General features: G+C 44.4%; 1 protein-coding gene across 1 annotated transcript in view; it reads right to left on the reverse strand.

Moving 5' to 3' along the window:
• The window catches only part of LOC143982347 (distal membrane-arm assembly complex protein 2-like), a 40,066-nt gene extending 24,429 nt beyond the window's left edge, over positions 1-15,637 (reverse strand). Inside the window, exons 1-5 of the mRNA XM_077481004.1 lie at positions 15,584-15,637; positions 12,847-13,016; positions 11,702-11,782; positions 10,087-10,223; positions 1,256-1,418 (exon numbers count right to left, since the gene is read on the reverse strand). Of these exons, the coding sequence (XP_077337130.1) occupies positions 1,256-1,418; positions 10,087-10,223; positions 11,702-11,782; positions 12,847-13,016; positions 15,584-15,601 (569 nt within the window). The 5' untranslated portion in view covers positions 15,602-15,637. The remainder of the gene's footprint in view (positions 1-1,255; positions 1,419-10,086; positions 10,224-11,701; positions 11,783-12,846; positions 13,017-15,583) is intronic.
• Between the last annotated feature and the right edge of the window lie 7,449 nt (positions 15,638-23,086).

Raw genomic sequence — 23,086 nt, forward strand, 5'->3', positions numbered from 1 at the left:
AAATGCTATTTAATTCATTTTTAATATTCAAAGCAAACTTCCCTCATCCATGTCTGAGAAATCACTTTGAAAAACACCCTTCCCTCCTAGCATTTCTGGCTGTGGCCATCTTGAGTAAGGGCAAATGATTCATGTAGCATTTACTTCCTAGAATTCATCTGCTCTTGGCTCATGCATGCATGCAGGCAGGAAGGTGTGCTTAGCTGAGAAAACCCCTCCTGTAGACTCCAGGGATGTATGACATCATTTGCCTAGGCATAGAAACCAGGAAGTAACTGAAGAAATGTGAAAAAAAAGTTTTAAAACAAGCAAATATAGTATACCTTCCTGTCCATTTACTAATGCTAGCAGCATTAGGACTAAACATAGTCAATGTTGATTGAAAGAGTGAAGTTCCCCTTTAATAAATCCTCACACAATCTGCATTGTAAGAAGTGCTAATAATTTGTCTATTGGATATATTATTCAGGAAGATCTTCATTACTGGCCTACAGTATACCTCACTGTTGCTCTGTGCTGTGAAAAAGCAACTTACCTTTAGCACTGATGGCCACTGTCCTTATCTACTGCTGCAACTTCCAAAGACCCTATGCAAATGCTGACTTATTTTTAAAGAGCCCAAAGAGACCAGAAATACAAATTCAGGAACAAAAATGACATATGGGTAAAACCAGTCCATTATTAAAGGATAAGTTCACCTTTGGGAACATGTTTCATGTTCCACCCGTGTTTAGGGTGAAACATGCAACATGTTCCCACACCTGCAGCTCTCCCCCCAACCCATGACAGCAGGCCGAGGATCTTCTCCTCTGCCTATAAAAGTTCCATCAGCCTTTTTGGTAATGCTCTTATAGTCCACTGAGCTTCCTGTCATTCAGTAACTGCCTGCCTGTTTTGGAGGTGCAGGCAGACAGCTACACTGACAGTCTACAGGAGCTGGACATTGCACCTGTGAACTGCTGATTGTGGGTGCAATGCTTTACAGGCTCCTAGGAAAAGAAATATCAAATGCACTTTTTTTACCTGCAAAAAAAAAAAAAAAATAAGCATTTTTTTATTTTTTAAAAAAGGTCAACTTATTCTTTAGGGTAGCAAAAATGGCACTGCGCCACATCCAGCAAGCAGAATCCATCCTGTACCTCTTCTAACTACAGTAGCTGAGATTTGCTTGGACACCATCACTTTACCTCGCACTACTTCATTTAATAGGATCTTGTAGAAAGAAAGTAGTATAGGATTCTAAGTGTATACTCACTGTAGGTGATGCAGGCAGGCCAACCCTCGTTCTGTAATCTGAGGACATCCCTTCAATATGAGAACTTCCAATGAATTCCCAAACACATGAAGGCGACCTAAACACCAGTCATCAATGTACGGACAGCAGCTGAGGTTCAGGTATTTTAACTCTTCTAATTGCACTGTACAGCATAAGGATCAGAACAATGAGGGTGAGAGAGAGCTTAAAAAGCAATAAATACACCAATTAGTAGTAAACGCAAACATAAGTAAAAACAGTCAATGCAAATAGAAATAGAACACTGCAGAAGACAGGCATATCAAGACAACCCTGTTCTATAGTTTTCAATAATTCTCCATCCCATAAATGTGTATCGTATTGCAAGTTGCAACTTTAAAAATTTTAACTTAACCGACCATGTAATGCATATATGTGGTGGTAGGTAGGATGGGTGGCCACACACGGTACATATGCATCCATTGGGCTGAAGTAACCGTCTTGAAGAGAATACAAGGGCTGCAAGTGCTGACCTCCTCTTAAAAATTTTAGTTGCATGGCTGTCTCTGGCATCAGTACCTCCTGAGGTGCCGATTTGGAACATGTGAATAATAGGATTTTTATAACAGCTTACCTGTAAAATCCCTTTCTTGGAGTACATCATAGGACACAGTCTCAAGTAATTACTTGGTGGGTTATAGGCCTACCTTCAGGTGTTGACACTGGTATAACCAATACAGGAAGTGGACTCCCCTATATAACCCCTCCTCCTTCCATGAGCACTCAGTTTTTTGTAGCCAAGCAATATATGTAATATACTCTCACCCCATAAAACAGAGGGTCGGGAGCTCTGTGTCCTATGATGTACTCCAAGAAAAGGATTTTACAGGTAAGCGGTTTTAAAAATCCTATTTTCTTTATCGTACATCATAGGACACAGAGTCTCAAGTAATTACTTGGTGGGATGTCCCATAGCAATGCTACTTGAGGGGAGGAAGACACAACCTGTAGGGTAATCCCCAGACCTGAGGACTTATACTGCTGCCTGCAGCACACTGCGCCCGAAGGCGATATATCCTCATTCCATCTTACATGCACTTAATAAAATTTTGCAAATGTATGTACTGAAGGCCAAGTCGCGGCCTTGCAGATTTGAAACCTGGAGGTCTGGTGACGCACTGCCCAAGAAGCACCAACCGCTCTGGTAGAGTACGCCTTAACTTGAAAAGGGGGGATCTTTCCCTTTATTCATAAGTTTGAATTATAACTTGCCAAATGCACTTAGCAACAGTGGATTTTGACGCTGCCTGTCCCTTCTTAGGACCCTCTGGCAGAAGAAATAAGACATCAGTCTCACGAATCGGAGCAGTTTTCTTAAATACATTTTCACTGCTCTCACTACATCAAGACAATGTAGTGACCTTTCTTCCCTGGAACAAGGTCTTGGGAAAAACCCTGGCATTCAGATGAAAGCCTGAAACCACTTTTGGCAAAAACCTGGACAAGGGCGTAACACCACTCTGTACTCATGAATAATCAAATATGACTCCTTACAAGAAAGAGCATCCAATTCTGAAATCCTCATTGCTGAGGATATAGCAAATGAAAATATCAGCTTCCTAGTCAGAAGGACTAAGGGAACATGCTGCAACGGTTTGAATGGCTGTTTTTGTAACACTGACAAAACTAAATTTAAGTCCCAAGGGTTTAAGGGTGATTTAACTGGCGGATTAATCGGCAGCACTCCTTGCATGAAACCCTGGACTAAAGAATGCATAGCAAGCAGTCTTTGAAATAAAAATTGATAAGGCTGAGACTTGGCCCTTAATAGTACTCAGGGCCAACTTCATCTCTACGCTTAATTGTAGAAAAGGTAAGAATTCTGCCTATGATAAATATCTCCTAGGGTACCAACCCTTGGACTCACACCAGGAAACATAAGCTTTCCAGGCTCTATAATATATAGCTCTAGAAGCTGGCTTCCTAGCATTAATCAAAGTAGAGATAACTGACCTGGAAAGCCCACGTTTATTCAGAATGTGGGTCTCAATAGCCAAGCCGTTACATTTAGCGTTCGTAAAGTAGGATGGAATATCGGCCCCTGAGATAGCAGGTCTGGCCTTAGTGGGAAGAGCTCTGGACCCTCCACTGCCATCCTTACAATCTCTACGTACCATGACCTTCTGGGCCATGCTGGTGCTACCAGTATTATCGATTTTCTTTCCAGCTTGATCCTGCAAAGAACTTCAGGTAGCAACTGAATTGGGGAAAAGTGCATAGATCAGTAAAAACTGATCCCACTGGGTCACCAACGCATCTGTTCCGTATGCGAGTGGGTCCCCTGTCCTGGATGCAAAGTTGACCAGCTTAGTGTTGAATCTGGACGCTAGAAGGTCTACGTCCGGAGTCCCCCCATCTTTGGCAAACAGCCTGAAACACCTTGGAGTGAAGAGACCATTCTCCTGGGAATAACTGCCAGCAACTTAGATAGTCCACCTGCCAATTCTCTACTCCTGGAATGAAAACTGCCGATGGACAGAAGAGAATGTCCCATGCCTAAGTTAGAATCTGGTTCACCTCTCTCTGAGCTGAGAGACTCTTGGTGACCCCTTGTGATTGATATATGCCACAGCTGTTTGTCGGACTGGATCCTGGCAGAGCCAGATACACTGCCGGAATCTCTAGGATGTCGATGAGCAAGGCTCCTACTCCCCAGCCTGAAAGGTTGGCATCTGTTGTTACTACCTTCCAGATAATTGATCTGAAGGACTTTCCCTTCAGCAGGTTCCAAGATAGTAACCACCAACTGAGGCTTTGGGACACTCATGGGGACAGCCACAGTGGCAAGTCCAAAGCTTGAATCGTTTTGTTCCAAACAGACAGAATATTGCTTTCAGTTTTGAATGGAATTGAGCATAGGGAACTGCTTCGAATGAAGCTACCATCTTCCCTAACAACGTCATGCAAAAGGTCGAATTGAAGGATTTCTCTTTGACCTGATCATCCTCACCAGCTCCTGTATGGAGCTGATCCTTGTGGGAGGCAAGAACACCCCTTTTCTGGGCTGTGTCTATGGTCAGGCCCAGATACTCCAGCCTTCTTAGTGGCTTTAAGGAGGATTTCCTTAGGTTGAGAATCCAACCCAAACCTTCCAGGTAACTGCTTGTGATGGCTACACCTTGCTTCAAGCAAGCCACTGACTGGTCTATTAACAATAGATAATCTAAGCAAGCCAAGACAGTTAAGCCTTGTGCCCTTAACCTGACTAGAGGTGGGGCTAATACCTTAGGGAATACCCGAGGTGCTGTAGCAAGCCCAAAGGGCAAGGCTATTAACTGAAAATGCTTCTGTTCTACTTTGAACCGCAGAAACCTCAGGTGAGGAGGAAATATATGGACAAGCAGCTATGCATCTCTGATGTCGATGGACGCCAGAAGTTTTTCTTCTTGCAGGATGGAAACGACTGACTTGATTGACTCCATGCAAATGGAGCGGATTTTCATTTAGGATTACGTAGATCTAGACTTGGTCTGATATCCCCATTTGGCTTTGGCACCGTAATTAGGTTTGAGTAAAACCTCAAACCTTGCTCTTGTTTGGGAATCTGTCTGATCACCCCTTGAGCCAATAATTGGTCTAATGCTTGCAACATGGATTGCTCTAGCTTGTATCCTAGAGACACTGTGGAGAGCACTGTGGAGAGAGTGCATTTGTCCTGAATCTCCCTTTGCCAGACTTCTGAGTACATCAGAAGTTTCCCCCCCCACCTTGGTGAGGGGAGATGCCTCTTCATATGGAGGTCTTGTACTCTGCTTTGCAGACTTGTGGCTCCTTTATGACTGGTCTGATGGCAGAGGCCGAACAGTTTAAATGAAAGACGCTTATATTTTCTTTTGACTGGCAAAATTAGTACTAAAATACAAAAATACTATTTCCGCTGAAAATGTTTGAATGCATTTATCCAAACTATCGTCAAATAATCGTTCTCCCTTAAAGGGGAAACTAGTTAGAAGGTTCTTACAAGGCGTCTCAGCTGACCAACCCTTTTACCAAAGGGTCCTTCGCATATGTACAAGTACAAACGCAAGGCGTGATGCCTGGTGAATAGAATCCTTCATAGCGTCTACAGCAAAGCACAATGCTTTAGACAGCTCGGCCAGTTCCTGCGCTTGTTGTGCAGGGAGCTCATCTGAGAGTATCTGTGAACTGGTCCTTTAAAGGACTGACAGATGCCTATAGCTGCAATTGCAGGCTGAGCAACAGTACCTGCTAAGAGAAAAAGGATTTTAACAGACCTTCCAAATTCTTATCTGTTGGATCTTTAAGCATAAGCTCAATGTGGATTTCCACATTGGAAATCGCAGCGTCAACTGCTGGAACGTTCCCATCTTTTAGTGAATCTTTCTTCCATAGGATAGAGCTTTGGGAGTCTCTTTGGAAGGGAAAAAATGCTTATCCGGATGATCCCATTCGGTATAAATAAGCTTTTTTAGTAATGCGTGGACGCGAAACGCATGCAAACCTTAGGTACCTTTACGGTAGGTCTGGAAAACATAGTGCAAAGCACAAGCAGAGGTACACACAAAATAACAGTTCTTTTGCTACTAAGTAACAATAGTTTTTCCTGTCTGGAAATGCCCGTTTACACCCTTACGTGCCCAGCGCTCTGGTGTCTTAGTGTGACAGACTGCCTCTCTTCAGTTAAAAAGTCTTTCTGAATTTAGAGTGTCTGTGATATAAAGCCTCAGGTGGAACCCGATTGGCATCCTCAGCGCTTCCCCTAGGCTATGCAGCGAGTGCTGTGTGTGGACGTTTACATCCATACACAGCGCCACGTGACCTTGCAGACATGCCCCTCTGCATTCTCAGGCCCTGCTAGGGACCCGAATGGCCAACACAAAGTAAGGTGAACGTACTATACAACTCTACAAGGGGAGGGAAATTCTGTCAGCAGATCTCTGTATTAGCAACTGCTGTATTTTTTACCAAATCCCACAAGATCTATTTAAGTACGAACCCCCTCTGCCGCTGGGACCACACATGTTCTGAGACAGAGCTGCACTAAGACACATCATAGGTAGTGTACGTTACTCCTTATAGAGGAGACATTTATAAGGCATATAAGGTATATTGAAGGAAAAAGCAAAGCTTCTTCCCTTACCTTGTCCTCGCTGCAGGATACCGCTGATTAAACAGACAGATCCAACTTTCACCCATCACGGCGGGCTCCGTTTAAACACACTCAAAGACTGGGGCCCTTTTAAAAGGGGTTCTGCTCCTTTGGGCCTTGTATAGCACCACTCAGGACAACTTTAGGAAATGTAGCAAGACCAAAAAGAGTCCTGGTTCCTAGGGTCCAGCTCTCAAAGAGAAGCATTACAGGCAAAACCTCGTTCTTGCATAGAGGTCCAGGCACCATCCTATGGCCTCAGTGGCGAGGATGGATCTGATTGTGGAGGTTTCTTTAAATCCAGCATGGATCCCTCCTGGAGCTCCTTAGAGCACATCTTCACTCGTGACCAATACCTTTAGACACTGGCAAAAAAACTGAGTGCTCCTGGAAGGAGGAGGGGTTATATAGGGGAGTCAAATTCCTGTATTGGTTATACCAGTGCCAACACATGAAGGTATGCCTATAACCCACCAAGTAATTACTTGAGACTCTGTGTCCTATGACGTACGATAAAGAAATAAAAAATAAGCCCGTTTGGGGGTCATTGACTCAAAGTACTGAATCCATTGGAGAGGTCAGCAATGGCAACCTTCAAATTCTCACAGTTCAAAATTCTTCTAAAACATTTTCATAAATTGATGTAAACAGGTTAGATTTTCCTTGGCTTCATACATTTAATACTGTATAAACATACAGGGCAGCAGGTCCCTAGAAAGAGAGATACTGACTGTTTGAAGTTGCATGGCATTTAAAGCATAACTTCAGGTTTCTTGTGACTTTAAAAAGTTTGTTTGGACCAAGGTTGCCCAAATTAACAATTTTAAACCACCAGAAAGCGGGAGTTATGCTTTTAAAACCATAAGACCTTGTTCACGCAGGGATGTATCAATGCGTGCCCTGTGCGGGTAAACATGGCCTTGCAACCAAAATATATAAAACACAAAAAGATTCTGTTATATATCCTGATTCGAGGATGACTGCTAGGCATATACAGTAAGAGTAGCACCCTATAGAAAAACACAATGTTTGTTGCAATTATCTCCTAAATAACGCATCATAGTCATAATCCGGTAGGGGGTGGAGGTAAGCCTTTACTAGACTATGCTTGCCAGTGGGGAGAGGACCTTCCCAATTATATGAAATTGCTACTGGATCTTTTGTAAGCATTATCTTCCACCATGGTGGATGTGGAGTGGTCCTCGAGAGGCCTAGAGACTATTTATATTGGGGGGGGGGGGGGGGGGGGGGGGGTTTAGACGACAAGGGATTTGGACATTACGGTTGATGGATAGTTGAGACCTCAACACAGAGATCTCTTACATTTGTTTCGTATCTATATGGAGAAGTGAGAAATCTTGGGAAATGATGCCTTTATTTTACTGGATTACCTTTTGGCCTTAGTGAGATTTGGCTTTCTTTTTTGTAGTATTGTTACTGGGCTAATTTTTCCTACAATTAAAGTGGACAAGTTCTTGTCTTTTTTGCCCTCATCGGTATGTTAAAGATTTAAATACCAATTCCATATATCTTCAAACTATTCGGGATGATCTCAGGAAGTGAGTAATGGGGACTCAAGATATAGGGCCCACACCCCCTATTTTTTGTCTGTAATGCTTTTAAGAATTTGGATACATGTTTATAAATATTTTTGATTTCATTTTAGTAAGTTATTTTGCTGGTGGGTCTTTTGTGGTTATTTACACCTTTTGTTTCCTGTGGAGTTCCTTGATGCCTTCCCATAGCCTGGGATGACGTAGTCGGTTCATCACATATATGGTTTGACTGGGTATTTTTGTGTGTCTATATGTTTGTTTAATGTGCTGGTTTTTTTGCAGATAGGTTTTTGGTAATACTTTGAGTATTGTAGTATGTTGGATTTAGGTCTGATATACAACATCATGTAAAATTCTTTATTCTCTTGTGTTATACGGGATTCTGTATAATATATGAATGTAAATCCTTTTTTTTTCATTTTGGATGTATAATGTTTTAAAAAATATGTTCTTGCCTGTCCTAAGGTACTGTTATAGTCCTCAAGATTCCCTGTGAAACTCGTAGACGAATACACAAGGACACTGTGAGCAATATGCATTTCATATGATTTTACAATTATGATGCTTTTTAATTAACTTATTGTATAAAACATGTTTTTTTTATGGGATACTACTCCTATATGCCTAGCGGTCATCCTTGAACTCCTGTTATTTTATATATGTTTTGGTTGCAATTATATTGTGGAATGATGACCTCTGTGCAATGATCTGTATATTTTTAATATATTCACATCTCCCACGCAGTTTTTTCTTTAGATAGTCATTAAACATGGCCTTACACAGGCATGTACAGGTGCTCTGTGCAAATCCATGCGGGCAGTCCCACTGATGTCAATGGGGAAATAAAGGCTGCATGGACACAGCCACTGCTCCCAATTTGACATCCTTTTGGGTGCGTGACTCAAACTCACCCAGCGTGCGTTTGGGGAAACAAACCCACATGGATGTCAAATTGGGAGAAGCTGTGTTCGGGCAACTGCTGAGTCCCAATTGACATCAATTTCCAATGCACACGTTCCTGTAGAAATAGCTGGGTGTGGGTGCTGAGGCAGCCATCGGATAGAATCGTGTCAAGTCAGAGCAAAGGAATGTCACCAACACACCACAGATCTCCAGGTCCTAAGCTCTAATAAGCAATGACATTGTTACAGCAGATTGCAATCTGTTGTAACAATGTTATCACTGATTAGAGCTTAGGACCCACTCTGGAGATCCTTGGTGTGCTCGTGACATTCTTTTCCCCCAATTTACATCAATGGGACTGCCTGCATAGGGATACACACAACACCTGTGCATTCTCATGAAGGTAAACATGGCCTTGCATGGGGGTATGCAGCGATATGCCTACGTGTGAATGGGGCCTAAGAATGGTACACTATATGGGCAAACGCTTGTGGACACCTACCACACATTTATCAGCTTAAGCTTTTCACTACAAAACCATGAGCAATAATATGACACCATCACCACCCCCCCCCCCCCACCCCCCAATTCCTTCGCCCTTCTGGAAAGATTTTCTACAAGATCTTGGAGTATGTGTGTGAGGCTTAGTCAACAGAGTATTTCTGAGGTCAGATAAAGATTTTGGATGAGAAGTCCTGGCTCACAGTCAACATTCCAATTCATTTGAAAGGTACTTAGTAGGGTTGTGGTCAGCGTTCACCTCAGGCCATTTGGATTCTTCTGCACAAAACTTGTCAAACCATGTCTTTATAGACCTAGATTTGTGCACATTCATGCTGGAACCAAAAAAGAGCCTTCCTCAAACGATTGTCACAAGGTTGGAAACACACATTTATCTCTGAATGCTGTAGCACTTAAGCCCCATACACACTTTCAGATTTTCTGCAGATTTTTGTCTTCAGATTTACCAAAACCATATAATATGAGGTCAAACCTTAGGAGTCTTAATGTGTATGCAATCAGGCGGGCCCTTCTACTACATGGCTTTGGTAAATCTGAAGACAAAAATCAGCAGAAAATCAGATAGTGTGTATGGGGCTTAACAGTACCCATCACTGGAAACACTGTGGTGCCTACACATTTTTGATTATATTATGTAGTTGAATGACTCATGTAGCTGCCAAGCTGTTTAGTTTGGTAAGACATTTTGTGTATGCTCTTACGTATAGGGGTAAGGCCATTGTAGTTCACGTCAGTATGACTCAAGTCCACACATTCTACTGGCACATCCTTATAGTTGAGAAAATACAAGTGAATCTTATTTTCAACAGGTCGGACCCAGTCCTGGTGACCACGGAACCTGAGGAAGACACCGGTTATTCCCACAGAACAAAAATGAACAATGCTGCATGAATAAAACATCTACATTATATTTGGGAATGTTGCAAAGCTTCAAAGTTAAAGCACCAGAATAAAGATATTAAGTAGAGAAACCCCTGGTACAGGTATTTAAAAACTTTCAAATAATAATAATAATAATAATAATAATAAATGCACAATAAAATCTTCTAATATCAGGTTACCTGATCCTTTTATCCTACTTCCTATTTCAAAAGATGCAGATTAGTGGCAAGGATGACTACAAAGCTAACCTAGTTGGTAACATGTTGTTTTGGATTGGAGTCATCTTCAGTGTCACGACGCTTCCAGCTCCCTCATGTTCTGCGTCATTAAAGAGGAGGGCCGTTTAAAAAAAAAATTAAAATAAAATTAAAAGTCAGCAGCTGCAAACACTGCAGCTGCTGATTTAATAAGCCGACTTACCTGTCCAGGGTGCCCGCGATGTCGGCCGCCCGAGGCTGACCCGTCCCTCGGGTCCCGGCGCCGCCATTCCTTCTAAGGGAAACAGGCAGTGGAGCCTTGCGGCTTCACTGGCCGTTTCCTACTGTGCATGCGCGAGTTGTAAATGGGACGCGCTGTGTTCTGGGACACACAGTTCCCAGAACACAGCACGACCCATTACCCAGAAGACAACACGACGAGGAGAGAAGAAAGAAGATCTCTGCGGAGGAGGAAGAGGAAGATTAGGATTATGTGCCTAGCAACAGGCATTTCTGGTACATAAAAAAAAAAAAAAAAAATCAGTTTTTTTTTTTTTTTTAGATTTTTTGGTAATTTTTTATATATTTTTTTTTTTTTCAGGGTGGCCCTCCACTTTAAGTTTCCGCCCTCCTTGGCGGAGAGGGTGCGCAGTACTGGGCAGGATCCACCACGTTATGCACAGCTGATACTCTCAGCTGTGCTTACGTGGCGAGACTGATTTTCATTGGCCACAACTAGTCCATTGGTTGATTTCAACCATGATGACGCTGAAAGGGCAGGGCCCATTTGGAGACCAGGACTATTTAGGCTCCAACATGGATTCAGTGCTGTGCTTCCAGCAGTACAGAATTTGGCTGTCCTGTGTTGGCCTTTCTTCCCCTAAGGGTAAGTCATATCGTGAAGTTCATCCACGGTTGACATTCATGAGCTTCAAAGTCAAGGCACCAGAATAAAGATATTGCTAAGTAAAGAAACCCCCTGGTACAGGCATTTAAAAACTTTCAAGCAAAAAAAAATTATAAATGCACAATAAAATCTTCTAATATCAGGTCACCTGATCCTTTTATCCTACTTCCTATTTCAAAAGATGCAGACTAGTGGCAAGAATGACTAGAAAGCTGACCTAGTTGGTAACATGTTGTAGTCACATAATAGGAAGAGAACTACTTTGCAGAACACTAAATAGGAAAAACGGGGAGATAAATAGATAGACTACGGAAGGTTTGCGATCCATACCTTACACCTCCTTTATGCATCTGTATGTAGTAAGCCGCACCAAGAACTCTACCGTGCCTAGCCTCCATATTGGGGAACGGTCTGAAAACAAGAAAAAGAAAGCGGTGAATGTAACAATAATTTATGTAGATAGAATAGTGCCAATCCACAGGCCTATTTACAACCCCAATTCCAAAAATGTGTCACCTATCCCGCTGAGGATGTTTACGGCTAGGGCTGGGCGATTCCCCCCCCCCCCCCAAAAAAAAATCTGCAATTATTAATTAAAGTGCATCAACAAACAAAATTGCAAAGGCAAACCCTTTCTCTAACTGAAAAGTCAGTGTGCAGTGTTCAACAAAGATTGTTAAACATCCAAATTATTTATACTGTATTTGGATTGAGCTAACAACAAAAAATCCTGAGCAGTAACATCATTCCCATAAAAAATGTAATTGCATTTTAAACATACTTTGCAAGAAAAATGTGCCCAACAAAAACAGCAGGTTGAGGCAAGTTCGGTGACAGGTGACAAGTCACAATACCCCACTAGACACAGGTTTAACCCTAACAGCCCAAGAACAAAATCGGCAAAAAAATAAATAAAATAAAAAATAAAATTTGATTTTCTTCAAATCTGAATCGATTTGAACTCACAACTCGATTCAAGATTAAAATCATTTTCTTTTCCCCAGCCCTATTAATGGGAATGAAATACATAGGGGTGGTACCTCTTCAGCACTCCTGGCCCCTCCATCCTGCACCCACAGCAAGCAGCTTGCTAAGAGGGCACCCGAGCCGAGCTGCAGCTCTGTGTGTCCATTCAGATATGGAGCTGCGGTTAAGCCCCACTCCCTCTCCTCATTGGCTCACTGAGTTTGATTGACAGCAGTGATGCCCACTGTGCATCTCAGCCAATGGGAAGAGAGAGTCCCGGCCAGCTGAGTCTCTCGAGCAATAATCGCTGGATCGAGATGGGCTCAGGTAAGTATTAGGGGGGCTGCTGTATACTGAAGGTTTTTTATCTTAATGCATAGAATGTATTAAAAGATAAAGAAAAACCCTCTGTCTTAACAATCACTTTAGGCTTTGAGGCATCTGTGTAATGAATCGTCCCTAATGCAATAACCATTGACGTTATAGGCAAAATAAGCTGGGCTACTCACTGATTCATCTTTGCGATTCGCCATTGATTCCATCGGTAAGTCCATCCCATATCAGCCATATATTGTTGCACAAAATCCACGACCTTCTTCTTAGCGTCTGTGACTAAGGACGAGGAGCTGTGACGGGCAAAGACATAGCCAGGGAATGGCCGAAGACAGAGAGTCTTCAGCTGGTGAAGAATATGTAAAAGAAGCCAATGAGCCAACAATACCCTATATGTACATTTATTACATGATTATTTTTATTCATGTTTGTTATGTACTGTATATATATATTTTTTTTTTTTTTTTTATGTAGTTTCCAGGTTACTCTCACTTTTTGCAATTTTCTTTATTATTCAACTCTTTTTTTTTTCCCCCTACCACTTCTTCCCCCCTTTTATTTTCTTTCCGTGTCCCAGCAGGTCTCACGTCATATTTCCCATGGGAGCTGCAATCCCTCTTCCACCTTCTACCCCACCGCAATTCTCGTTGGGTGACACCCATCCGTGGCAATTCATCCTGTTCCCCAGGCAGCGGTGTCCCTATCACCCGATGGAGTGGTTTATGCCTCTTTCTGCTTTCACCCCAGAGCCAAGAGGGATTGGCGTCATCTTCAGCATCTCAACGTTTCTGGCTACCTCATGTTCTGTGTCATTAAGTTGCCGCCCTACCTGGCGGCGAGGATGGGCAGTACTGGGCAGGGTCCACCACGTTATGCACAGCTGATACTCTCAAGTGTGCTTACGTGGTGAGATATGAGATATGGCGAGATATATATATATTTTTTTGTTAACACCCTAGAGAATAAAATGGCGGTTGTTGCAATACTTTTTTTCACACCATATTTGCGCAGAGGTCTTACAAGCACACTTGTTTTGAAAAAAATAAAATAAAAAAATCACTTTTTTGAATAAAAAAATAAGACAACAGTAAAATTAGGCCAATTTTTTTTATGTTGTGAAAGATAATGTTATGCCAAGTAAATTGATACCCAACATGTCATGCTTCAAGACTGTGCCCGCTCGTGTAATGGCGACAAATGTTTACCCTTAAAAAAACTCCATAGGCAACGTTTAAAAAATTCTACAGCATGTTTTGCGTTACAGAAGAGGGCTGGGGCTAGAATTACTGCTCTCACACTACCGATCACGGCGATACCTCACATGTGTGGTTTGAACACCGTTTTGATATGCGGGTGCTACGTGCCACGTATGCGCTTGCTTCTGCGAGCTTTTATTATTTATTTTATTTTTACACTGTTTAAAAAAAAAAAAAAGTGTCACTTTTATTCCTATTACAAGGCATGTAAACATCCATTGTAATAGAAAAACAAAAAAGACAGGACCTCTTAAATATGAGATCTGGGGGTCAAAAAGTCCTCAGATCTCATATTTAGACTAAAATGCAATAAAAAAAAAAAAAAAAATTGTGATTTAAAAAATTGGCCCTTTTAAGAGCTGTGGGCGGAAGTAGCGTTTTGACATTGCTTCCGCCCAGCAATTGTATGAAGACGGGTGGGAGCCATCCTTCCCCTCACTCGTCTCCATGCACAGCTACTGAAAAGACGCAATCGCCTCCGCTGCTGCCGACAGCTCTGGTAAGCAGTGGAGGACACCGGATCGTGGCGGGAGGAAGGGGGGCCCCCCCCCCTCTCCCACCACTGCTAAAAGTGATCTCGTGGTGAATCCACCGCAGGAACCACTTTTATCTTGTAGCGGACCGACCCGCTGAAGAAGGGGATACCAGGGTTATGGCAGCTAGGTGCTGCCATAACAACGATGTCCTCCTTCAAACACCTGCCATAAAACTGCAGTGGGCGGTCCGGTCCGTAAGTGGTTAAACAACACCATTATGTTTTCAGGTATGTGGCTTCCCTACCAGTAACATTTGCACAGAAATCAGTGCATTTTTATAGCAACGATCACTGTATAAATGTCAATGGTCCCAAAATAGTGTCAAAAGTGTTTGGTGTCCGCCACAATGTCGCAGTTCCGCAAAAAAAAAAAAAACGGAAATCACCACCATTACTATTTAAAAAAAAATAATAATAATAATAATAAAAATGCCATAAATCTACCCCCTATTTTGTTGACCTTATAACTTTTGCTCAAACTAATCAGTATACACTTATTGGGTTCTAGATATTTTTGATAAAAAAAATACATATGGCCATAAACTGTCACAATTTTTGTTTATAGAACAAAAAAAATAAAACTGCAGAGGGGGATCAAATACCACCAAAGAAAGCTCTACTTGTGGGCAAAAAAAGGACATCAATTTTTTTTGGGTGTAGCGTCGCACGACCGCGCAATTGTCAGTTACGCGACGCAGCACCGAATTGCAAAACATGGCCTGGTCATTAAGGGGGTAAATCCCTAGGAGGTTAAGGTGGAACCTAGCTGTGCACTGTGTTGTGTCCACAGAACAGGAAGTGAATGGGATACAAATGGCCAACAAACTACTAAACCTGCCTGTGGGGGTCTCCTCTACACCCACATCTGACTAGAACCCCTAAAACTTTGACTCTAGAACCAGCTCAGCATGGAGTACCGTACTACCTCTAATAGCGACTCATCCCCTTCTAAAACCGGGGCAAAGAGAAACAATGATGTGTGCAGCTATTCTAAAGAGCCGGCACGGCGCCCACCGAAAATACCGCACATTGCTGAGAGTCTCGTGTCTACATTATCTTCAAGATGATCCGTATATGTGTGACAATACTGCGACACGTACGAGACCTCTACAAGTCACCTACCAGCCTGGGCGCCGCCATGTTGATTATGGTCACGTGATTAGTGGAGGCGGTATATATCTTCCCTGACTTATGATTGGTGGAAGTCTCGCCGAAGGTTTATTATCGCTGACTTGATTGGTCGCCGTCTCGCAGAAGTTGTACCGTAAAGCATGTAATAGACACGCACACACAGGTTGTGTTGGCAGTGCTGTGACTATGTGGTGAAGAGGTCTCTGTAGATCCCACAGATTGTGTACAAGAGACACTTCTCACTTCCCATAGACAGCCATTGAAACCAGGCAGACATAGCAATCTGCACCCTTCTCTGGGGTTATTACATGTCATGGTTGTACTGGACAGAGGCAGGCCATTCCTTGTGTAACATAATACCTCATGGCTGACTGTTTTGGTAATGTTGCATTCTACAACCCTCACTGAGGAGGAAAATGAATCCTAAATTAGCGTCAGTGACCGGAACAATGACCCCCAACATTGGTGTCAGCGACCACAACAATGACCCCCAACATTGGTGTCAGTGACCACAACAATGACCCCCCCCCCCCCCCCCAACATCGATAGAAGAGTAGTGGTGCACTGTAAAAGGAGATGTTTAAGCTACCAGACTGGAAGCAAACAGTAATCCATAGCAGTAGTTACACTGGTATCAAACAAGAATATCAAGTGACGTAGCCTAATAAATGTATTAATGAGACTTTAAAATGATTCCAAAACCATAACGTAACATGGCATAACGTGCAATAAGGTGCTTAGTTGAAAAGGAGCCAAATTGGCTGATATATATTATTCCAAAAAAGAAAAATCAAAGTAGCAGAAGTGGTGACACTGAGTGATGATACACCTACGTGCTAAAAGGAAAATATATATATTGTGATATTAAGCTGCGTACACACGGGCGGACTGTCTGGCCAACTTAGTCCGTCGAAACACATTTCAGCGGACAGTCCGCTCGTGTGTGGGCTTCAGCGGACTTTTTCAGCGTGCAGTCTGGCGGACTAAGTCTTTCGGAATTTCCGTAATATTGTCCGTCCAACTTTGAGTTCAGCGGACAGTCCGCTCGTGAGTAGGCTAGTTCGACGGACTAAGTATGGCGCATGCTCAGAAAGGATTTACACGGCGAAAGGTTGCATTGCTGTGTATTGGACTTCCTATTTCTAGTCCCGTCGTACGTGCTGTACACGTCATCGCGCAAGCTTTCGACGGACTGTTGTTCATCCGTGTGTGGTCAAGTCCGTTCATTCGAAAGTAGGACGGACTGTCCGTCGGATTGTCTGACGGACTAAGTTGGCCATACAGTCCGCCCGTGTGTACGCGGCTTTAGGCTCCTAGTGTGAAGACACATAGAACACAAATAAATCTTAATATATCAGAGTAGCAAAAATAAATAATATCAAGTGTCCATAGATAAGACGTGCAAAGTGTAGCGATTTTATCGAAAAAACAAAGTGCCGGTGCTTGTAAACAAGATTCAGTGTAAGGTGCTGATGGTGGTGGGTATCCCGTGTAGTCCTGTGTGGTATTTTTATGGGTGTCCCCTTGCCTTATTGCTGTAAGGTAACAGCATAAAAGTAGTGTATCTTTGGGGTCCTTGGTGACCTTTCCCTTTAAGGCTCTTGCTGTGGTATCCTAGGTCCTGGCTGGCATTCCTATCCTGCCTATTCACAGCGATGTGTGGCCCCTTTAAGGGTGGCTTTAGGGTATTCAGCAAGAGGGTCTCACCAAGTCTTATGTATAAGGGTTCAAAGCATAGAGGAAGGATGTCCCACAGTGTAGTAATTTTTACAGCATTTATTTAGATTCAGGATTAAAATAAAACAGGTACTCACAAACATATAGTTTACAAAGCATTGTATAAACCAGCAGCGAGCTTGATGTGTGCCACTTCCGGTAGCAGCAGTCCCGATGCGTATTCGTCACGAGTCACGTGACTTCATCAGGGGATAACTGATGCTCAAGGAAGTGTCCTTATATAGGCAGTAATAATGAATGGTACGGCGGCCATCTTCATGAAGACCCGATCACCGGAAGTGTTATGACGGCCATTTTACTGTAGGTCTAGTCGCTGGAAGCAGGGTGGCGGCCAATTGACTGGTTGGTAACATGTAAACATCCGGACACCTGATCGGCGGAAATGTCACACACGTGCAAAATATATTAAAGGGCTTTGATAAACCCTGGCAGACAGACAATACCAGAAGCCTCAAAAAACGTAGCCGCGCTCTTGAGCGTTTGTGGCGTAAAACTAAGTCACAGCAAGATTTCAGCCAATATAAATCTGCCCTCCAAAAATACCATTCCTGCCTGCACGCTGCCAAACAGACCTACTTTATCACTCTCATTAACACCCTCTCACGCAGTCCCCGTCAACTCTTTTCTACCTTTACCACTCTACTTCGTCCTCCATTACCCCCACCCACTAACTTACTCACTGCCCAGGAGATTGCTTATCACTTCAAAAATAAGATTGAGACAATTCGTCTCGAGATCTCCGCTCTACAGACATCTCCCTCACCTTACACTCCCTGTCCTCCTGCACAATCAATACTTTCCTCTTTTGACCCAGCTACTATAGAGGAAGTCACTAAACTTTTTTCTAATGCCCGCCTAACCTCCTGCCCCCTGGACCCTGTTCCTTCTCAAATACTACGGTCACCATCTGACTCAATCCTACACTCCTTAACTCATATCTTCAACCTCTCACTCTCTACTGGCATCTTCCCCAACCCTCTAAAACATGCACTAGTCACTCCCATACCAAAAAAGGCCTCAGACCCCACTAATCTTAACAACTTAAGACCCATCTCTTTACTCCCTTTTGCCTCCAAACTCCTCGAACGTTTAGTCTATAACCGACTGAGCAACCACCTCACTGAAAATAACCTTCTCGATCCTTTTCAGTCTGGATTTCGCCCACAGCACTCCACAGAAACTGCCCTTCTAAAACTCACCAACGACTTACTAACAGCCAAAACCAACGGTCATTATTCCATACTCTTACTCTTGGACCTTTCTGCTGCCTTTGATACAGTTGACCACCCCCTCCTCCTCAAAAAACTCAATTTGCTTGGTCTCCATGACTGCACTCTCCGTTGGTTTGAATCTTACCTATCTCATCGCACCTTCAGTGTCACTTACAACTCCACTTCCTCTTCTCCAACTCCTCTTACCGTTGGGGTCCCCCAAGGTTCTGTCCTTGGACCTCTACTATTCTCGATCTACACATCCTCCTTGGGTCAGCTGATAGCCTCCCATGGCTTTCGCTACCATTTATATGCTGATGACACCCAAATCTATCTCTCTACCCCTCAGCTCACCCCATCAGTCTCCTCACGCATTGCTGATCTACTAACAGACATATCAGCCTGGATGTCACACCACTTCCTCAAACTTAATCTATCTAAAACCGAGCTCTTAATATTTCCTCCCCCACGTACCCCTTCACCTGACTTCTCTGTCAAGATCAATGGCACATCTATCAGTCCATCCCCACATGCCAAGGTGCTAGGGGTAACCTTAGACTCCGAACTGTCTTTTCAGGCCCACATACAAGCCCTGTCCAAATCATGCCGCCTTAGCCTCCGCAACATTTCCAGAATACGCCCCTTTTTAACTAATGACACCACCAAGCTTCTAATTCACTCCCTGGTCATCTCTCGCCTCGACTACTGCAACTCCCTCCTCGTTGGATTACCTTTACATAGGCTATCCCCCCTCCAGTCCATAATGAATGCCGCTGCCAGACTCATCCACCTTACCAGCCATTCAGTGTCCTCCACCCCTCTCTGCCAATCCCTGCACTGGCTTCCACTCACCCAACGAATAAAATTCAAAGTACTAACAATAATTTACAAAGCCATCCATAACTCTGCCCCCAGCTACATCACTGACCTGGTCCCAAAATACCAACCAAACCGCCCTCTTCGGTCATCTCAAGACCTCCTGCTCTCTAGCTCCCTTGTCCCCTCCTCCCATGCTCGCCTCCAGGATTTCTCCAGAGCTTCTCCCATCCTCTGGAACTCCCTACCCCAATCTGTCCGACTGTCCCCTAATCTATCCATCTTTAGACGATCCCTGAAAACCCTTCTCTTCAAAGAAGCCTATCCTGCTTCTAACTAACACTGTTTTACTTCCCCCATCAGCTCATCCCCCACAGCAATTACCTCCTGTATCAATTGCCCCTTCCTTTTTAGATTGTAAGCTCTAACGAGCAGGGCCCTCTTATTCCTCTTGTGCCAAATTGTAATGTAAATGTAATGTCTGCCCTTATGTTGTAAAGCGCTGAGCAAACTGTTGGCGCTATATAAAACCTGTATAATAATAATAATAATAATAATAATAAACATAACGTATCGAGACATTTCGCCACCCACCATAATAAAGATCCATCCCAATTGAAATTTTGGGGGATAGAGCCTTATGTGAAACATTGGCGAGGAGTAGACAAAGTAAGGACCTTGAGCCAACTTGAGTCAAAGTGGATTTTTCACCTTAGACACTCTTACGCCAAGAGGGTGGACTGATAATCACCCGTCGCTGGATCAGATCAGCCATCGCTGGACCCTGGAGAGATGATCATCCATCGCTGGATAGCAAGAGTGGATTAGCACCGCTGGAATCTTTTTTTTTTTTTTTTTAATAAAGGAATTTTTCAAAAGTGTGTTTGTCTTATTTAACCATTTTTTACACTTTCTTTGTGAAATGGTAGGCCCTTACCATTTCAAACAGGTGGGGTGGGACCTTGTTAAAGGGGGCTTCCAAGTTCTGATAAGCCCCCTGCCCGCAGACCCCCACAACCACCGGACAGGGTTATGGGGATGAGGCCCTTGTCCCCATCAACATGGGGACATGGTGCTTTGAGGGGTCACAGACCCCCAAAGCATCCTCCCAATGTTGAGGGCATGTGGCCTGGTACGGTTCAGGAGGGGGGGCGCTCTCTCGTCCCCCCTTTTCCTGCTGTCTGCCAGGTTGCGTGCTCGGATAAAGGGTCTGGTATGGATCTTTAGGGGACCCCCCACGTCAATTTTTTTAAAATTTTGATGCAGGGTTCCCCTTAATATCCATACCAGACCTGAAGGGCCTGGTAATTGAATTTAGGGGAACCCCACGCTTTTGAATGAATTGTCGGCTCTGTAATACAGAGAGCACTCATTGAGTGTTCTCTGTATTACGGGAGCCGACAATTCAAAATAATTTTAAAAGACTTTTTTTTCCTTTGCGAAATGACACTTTGTGCAGGGACAGTTCTAAGCACGGGAAACATGCACCCTTTCACAGGCATACTATAGACACCCCCCAGGTACAAAATTTAAAGGAATATTACACTTTTATTGTTTCACTTTAATCATTATTAAAATCACTGCTCCTGAAAAACCGGCCATTTTTTAAAACTTTTTTTGCATTGATCCAGGTCCCCAAACACTTTTTAGGACAGTAACTTGCATATTAGCCTTTAAAATTAGCACTTTAGATTTTGAATGTTCGAGTCCTATAGACTTTAATAGGGTTCTAAAGTTCACACGAAGTTTAGGTCTGTTCGTAGGTTCTGGTGCGAACCAGGGGCGGATCCAGGGGGGGGGCAACGGGTCAATTGCCCCCTCCGAGAATACCGCCAGCTAATGACAGCACGGCCGGTTCCGCGGGTCCAATCGCGGCCGGTTCCGCGGGTACCCGCGGCCGGTTCCGCGGGTCCAATCGCGGCCGGTTCCGCGGGTACCCGCGGGCCGGTTCCGCGGGTCCAATCGCGGCAGGTTCCGCGGGCCGGTTCCGCGGGTCCAATCGCGGCCGGTTCCGAGGGTACCCGCGGCCGGTTCCGCGGGTCCAATCGCAGTCGGTTCCGCGGGTACCCGCGCTGAGTGGACGGGTGAGGGGGGGGGGACAGCTGGGCGGCTTAGGAGGGCTGCTGGCCAATCAGGAAGCCAGCAGGCAGGGGAGCAGGGAGATGACATCATCTCTCACTGCCCTGCATCCCTCCAGTTCCACTCTCACTGTGTAGGAAGCTGTGTGCAGCAGAGAGATTGCATCATCTCTCTGCTGCCTATCTTCACTCTGGGACCCAACAAAAGACCACCAGTAGGTGACAATCCGCAGTGTGTGGCAGGCTACGTGGCAAGTGGCAATCCGCAATGTGTGGCAGACTACGTGGCAAGGGGCAATCCGCAATGTGTGGCAGACTACGTGGCAAGTGGCAATCCGCAATGTGTGGCAGACTACGTGGCAAGTGGCAATCCACAATGTGTGGCAGGTGACGTGGCAAGTGACAATCCGCAATGTGTGGCAGGTGACGTGGCAAGTGACAATCCGCAATGTGTGGCAGACTACGTGGCAAGTGGCAATCCGCAATGTGTGGCAGGTGACGTGGCAAGTGACAATCCGCAATGTGTGGCAGGCTACGTGGCAAGTGGCAATCCGCAATGTGTTGCAGGCAACGTGGCAAGTGACAATCCGCAATGTGTGGCAGGTGACGTGGCAAGTGACAATCCGCAATGTGTGGCAGACTACGTGGCAAGTGGCAATCCGCAATGTGTGGCAGGTGACGTGGCAAGTGACAATCCGCAATGTGTGGCAGGCAACGTGGCAAGTGACAATCCGCAATGTGTGGCAGGTGACGTGGCAAGTGGCAATCCACAATGTGTGGCAGGCAACGTGGCAAGTGACAATCCGCAATGTGTGGCAGGTGACGTGGCAAGTGACAATCCCCAATGTGTGGCAGGTGACGTGGCAATCCGCAATGTGGGTCAGGCAACGTGGCAAGTGACAATCCGCAATGTGTGGCAGGTGACGTGGCAAGTGGCAATCCGCAATGTGTGGCAGGCTACGTGGCAATCCACATCTGGTGGCAGGCGACGTGGCAAGTGACAATCCGCAATGTGTGGCAGGTGACGTGGCAAGTCACAATCCGCAATGTGTGGCAGGTGACGTGGCAAGTGGCAATCTGCAATGTGTGGCAGGCTACGTGGCAAGTGACAATCCGCAATGTGTGGCAGGTGACGTGGCAAGTAACAATCCGCATTTGGTGACAAGTGACGTGGCAAGTGACAATCCACATTTGGTGGCAGGCGACATGGCAAGTGACATCCTCAGGGCTCCCACTGATTCTGCAATATGGTGAGTTGAACCATTTAATTTTATATTACAATGTATTAATAGAAATAATGCGCTTCAATCATCCTGACACCATAACAACCATGGTGCCGTAATGATTGAAGCGCCAATACCAGCCATTTCCCATATAAATTGCCCCCCAAAAAACATATTTTATAGCAGTGCCCCTCCCGAGATTAGACTCTGGATCCGCCCCTGGTGCGAACCGAACAGGGGGGTGTTCGGCTCATCCTTAGTGGTGGTGGTAGTGGTGCTGGTGCCACAACACTGTAAGTCCTCACAGTTACTCTCGGTGGGCGCAGATACGGGCCCTGCTGTGAAATGTTATATCAAGAATTGTAATTACATGCAAAAATTGGGCCTTAGGCACTGCTTGCTGGTGCCACAACACTGCAACCTCTCCCA

The sequence above is a fragment of the Lithobates pipiens genome, unplaced genomic scaffold (assembly GCF_037356315.1).
Source record: "Lithobates pipiens isolate NorthernLeopardFrog02 unplaced genomic scaffold, aLitPip1_a1.2 Scaffold_1, whole genome shotgun sequence".
In the NCBI taxonomy this organism is placed as follows: Eukaryota; Metazoa; Chordata; class Amphibia; order Anura; family Ranidae; genus Lithobates; species Lithobates pipiens.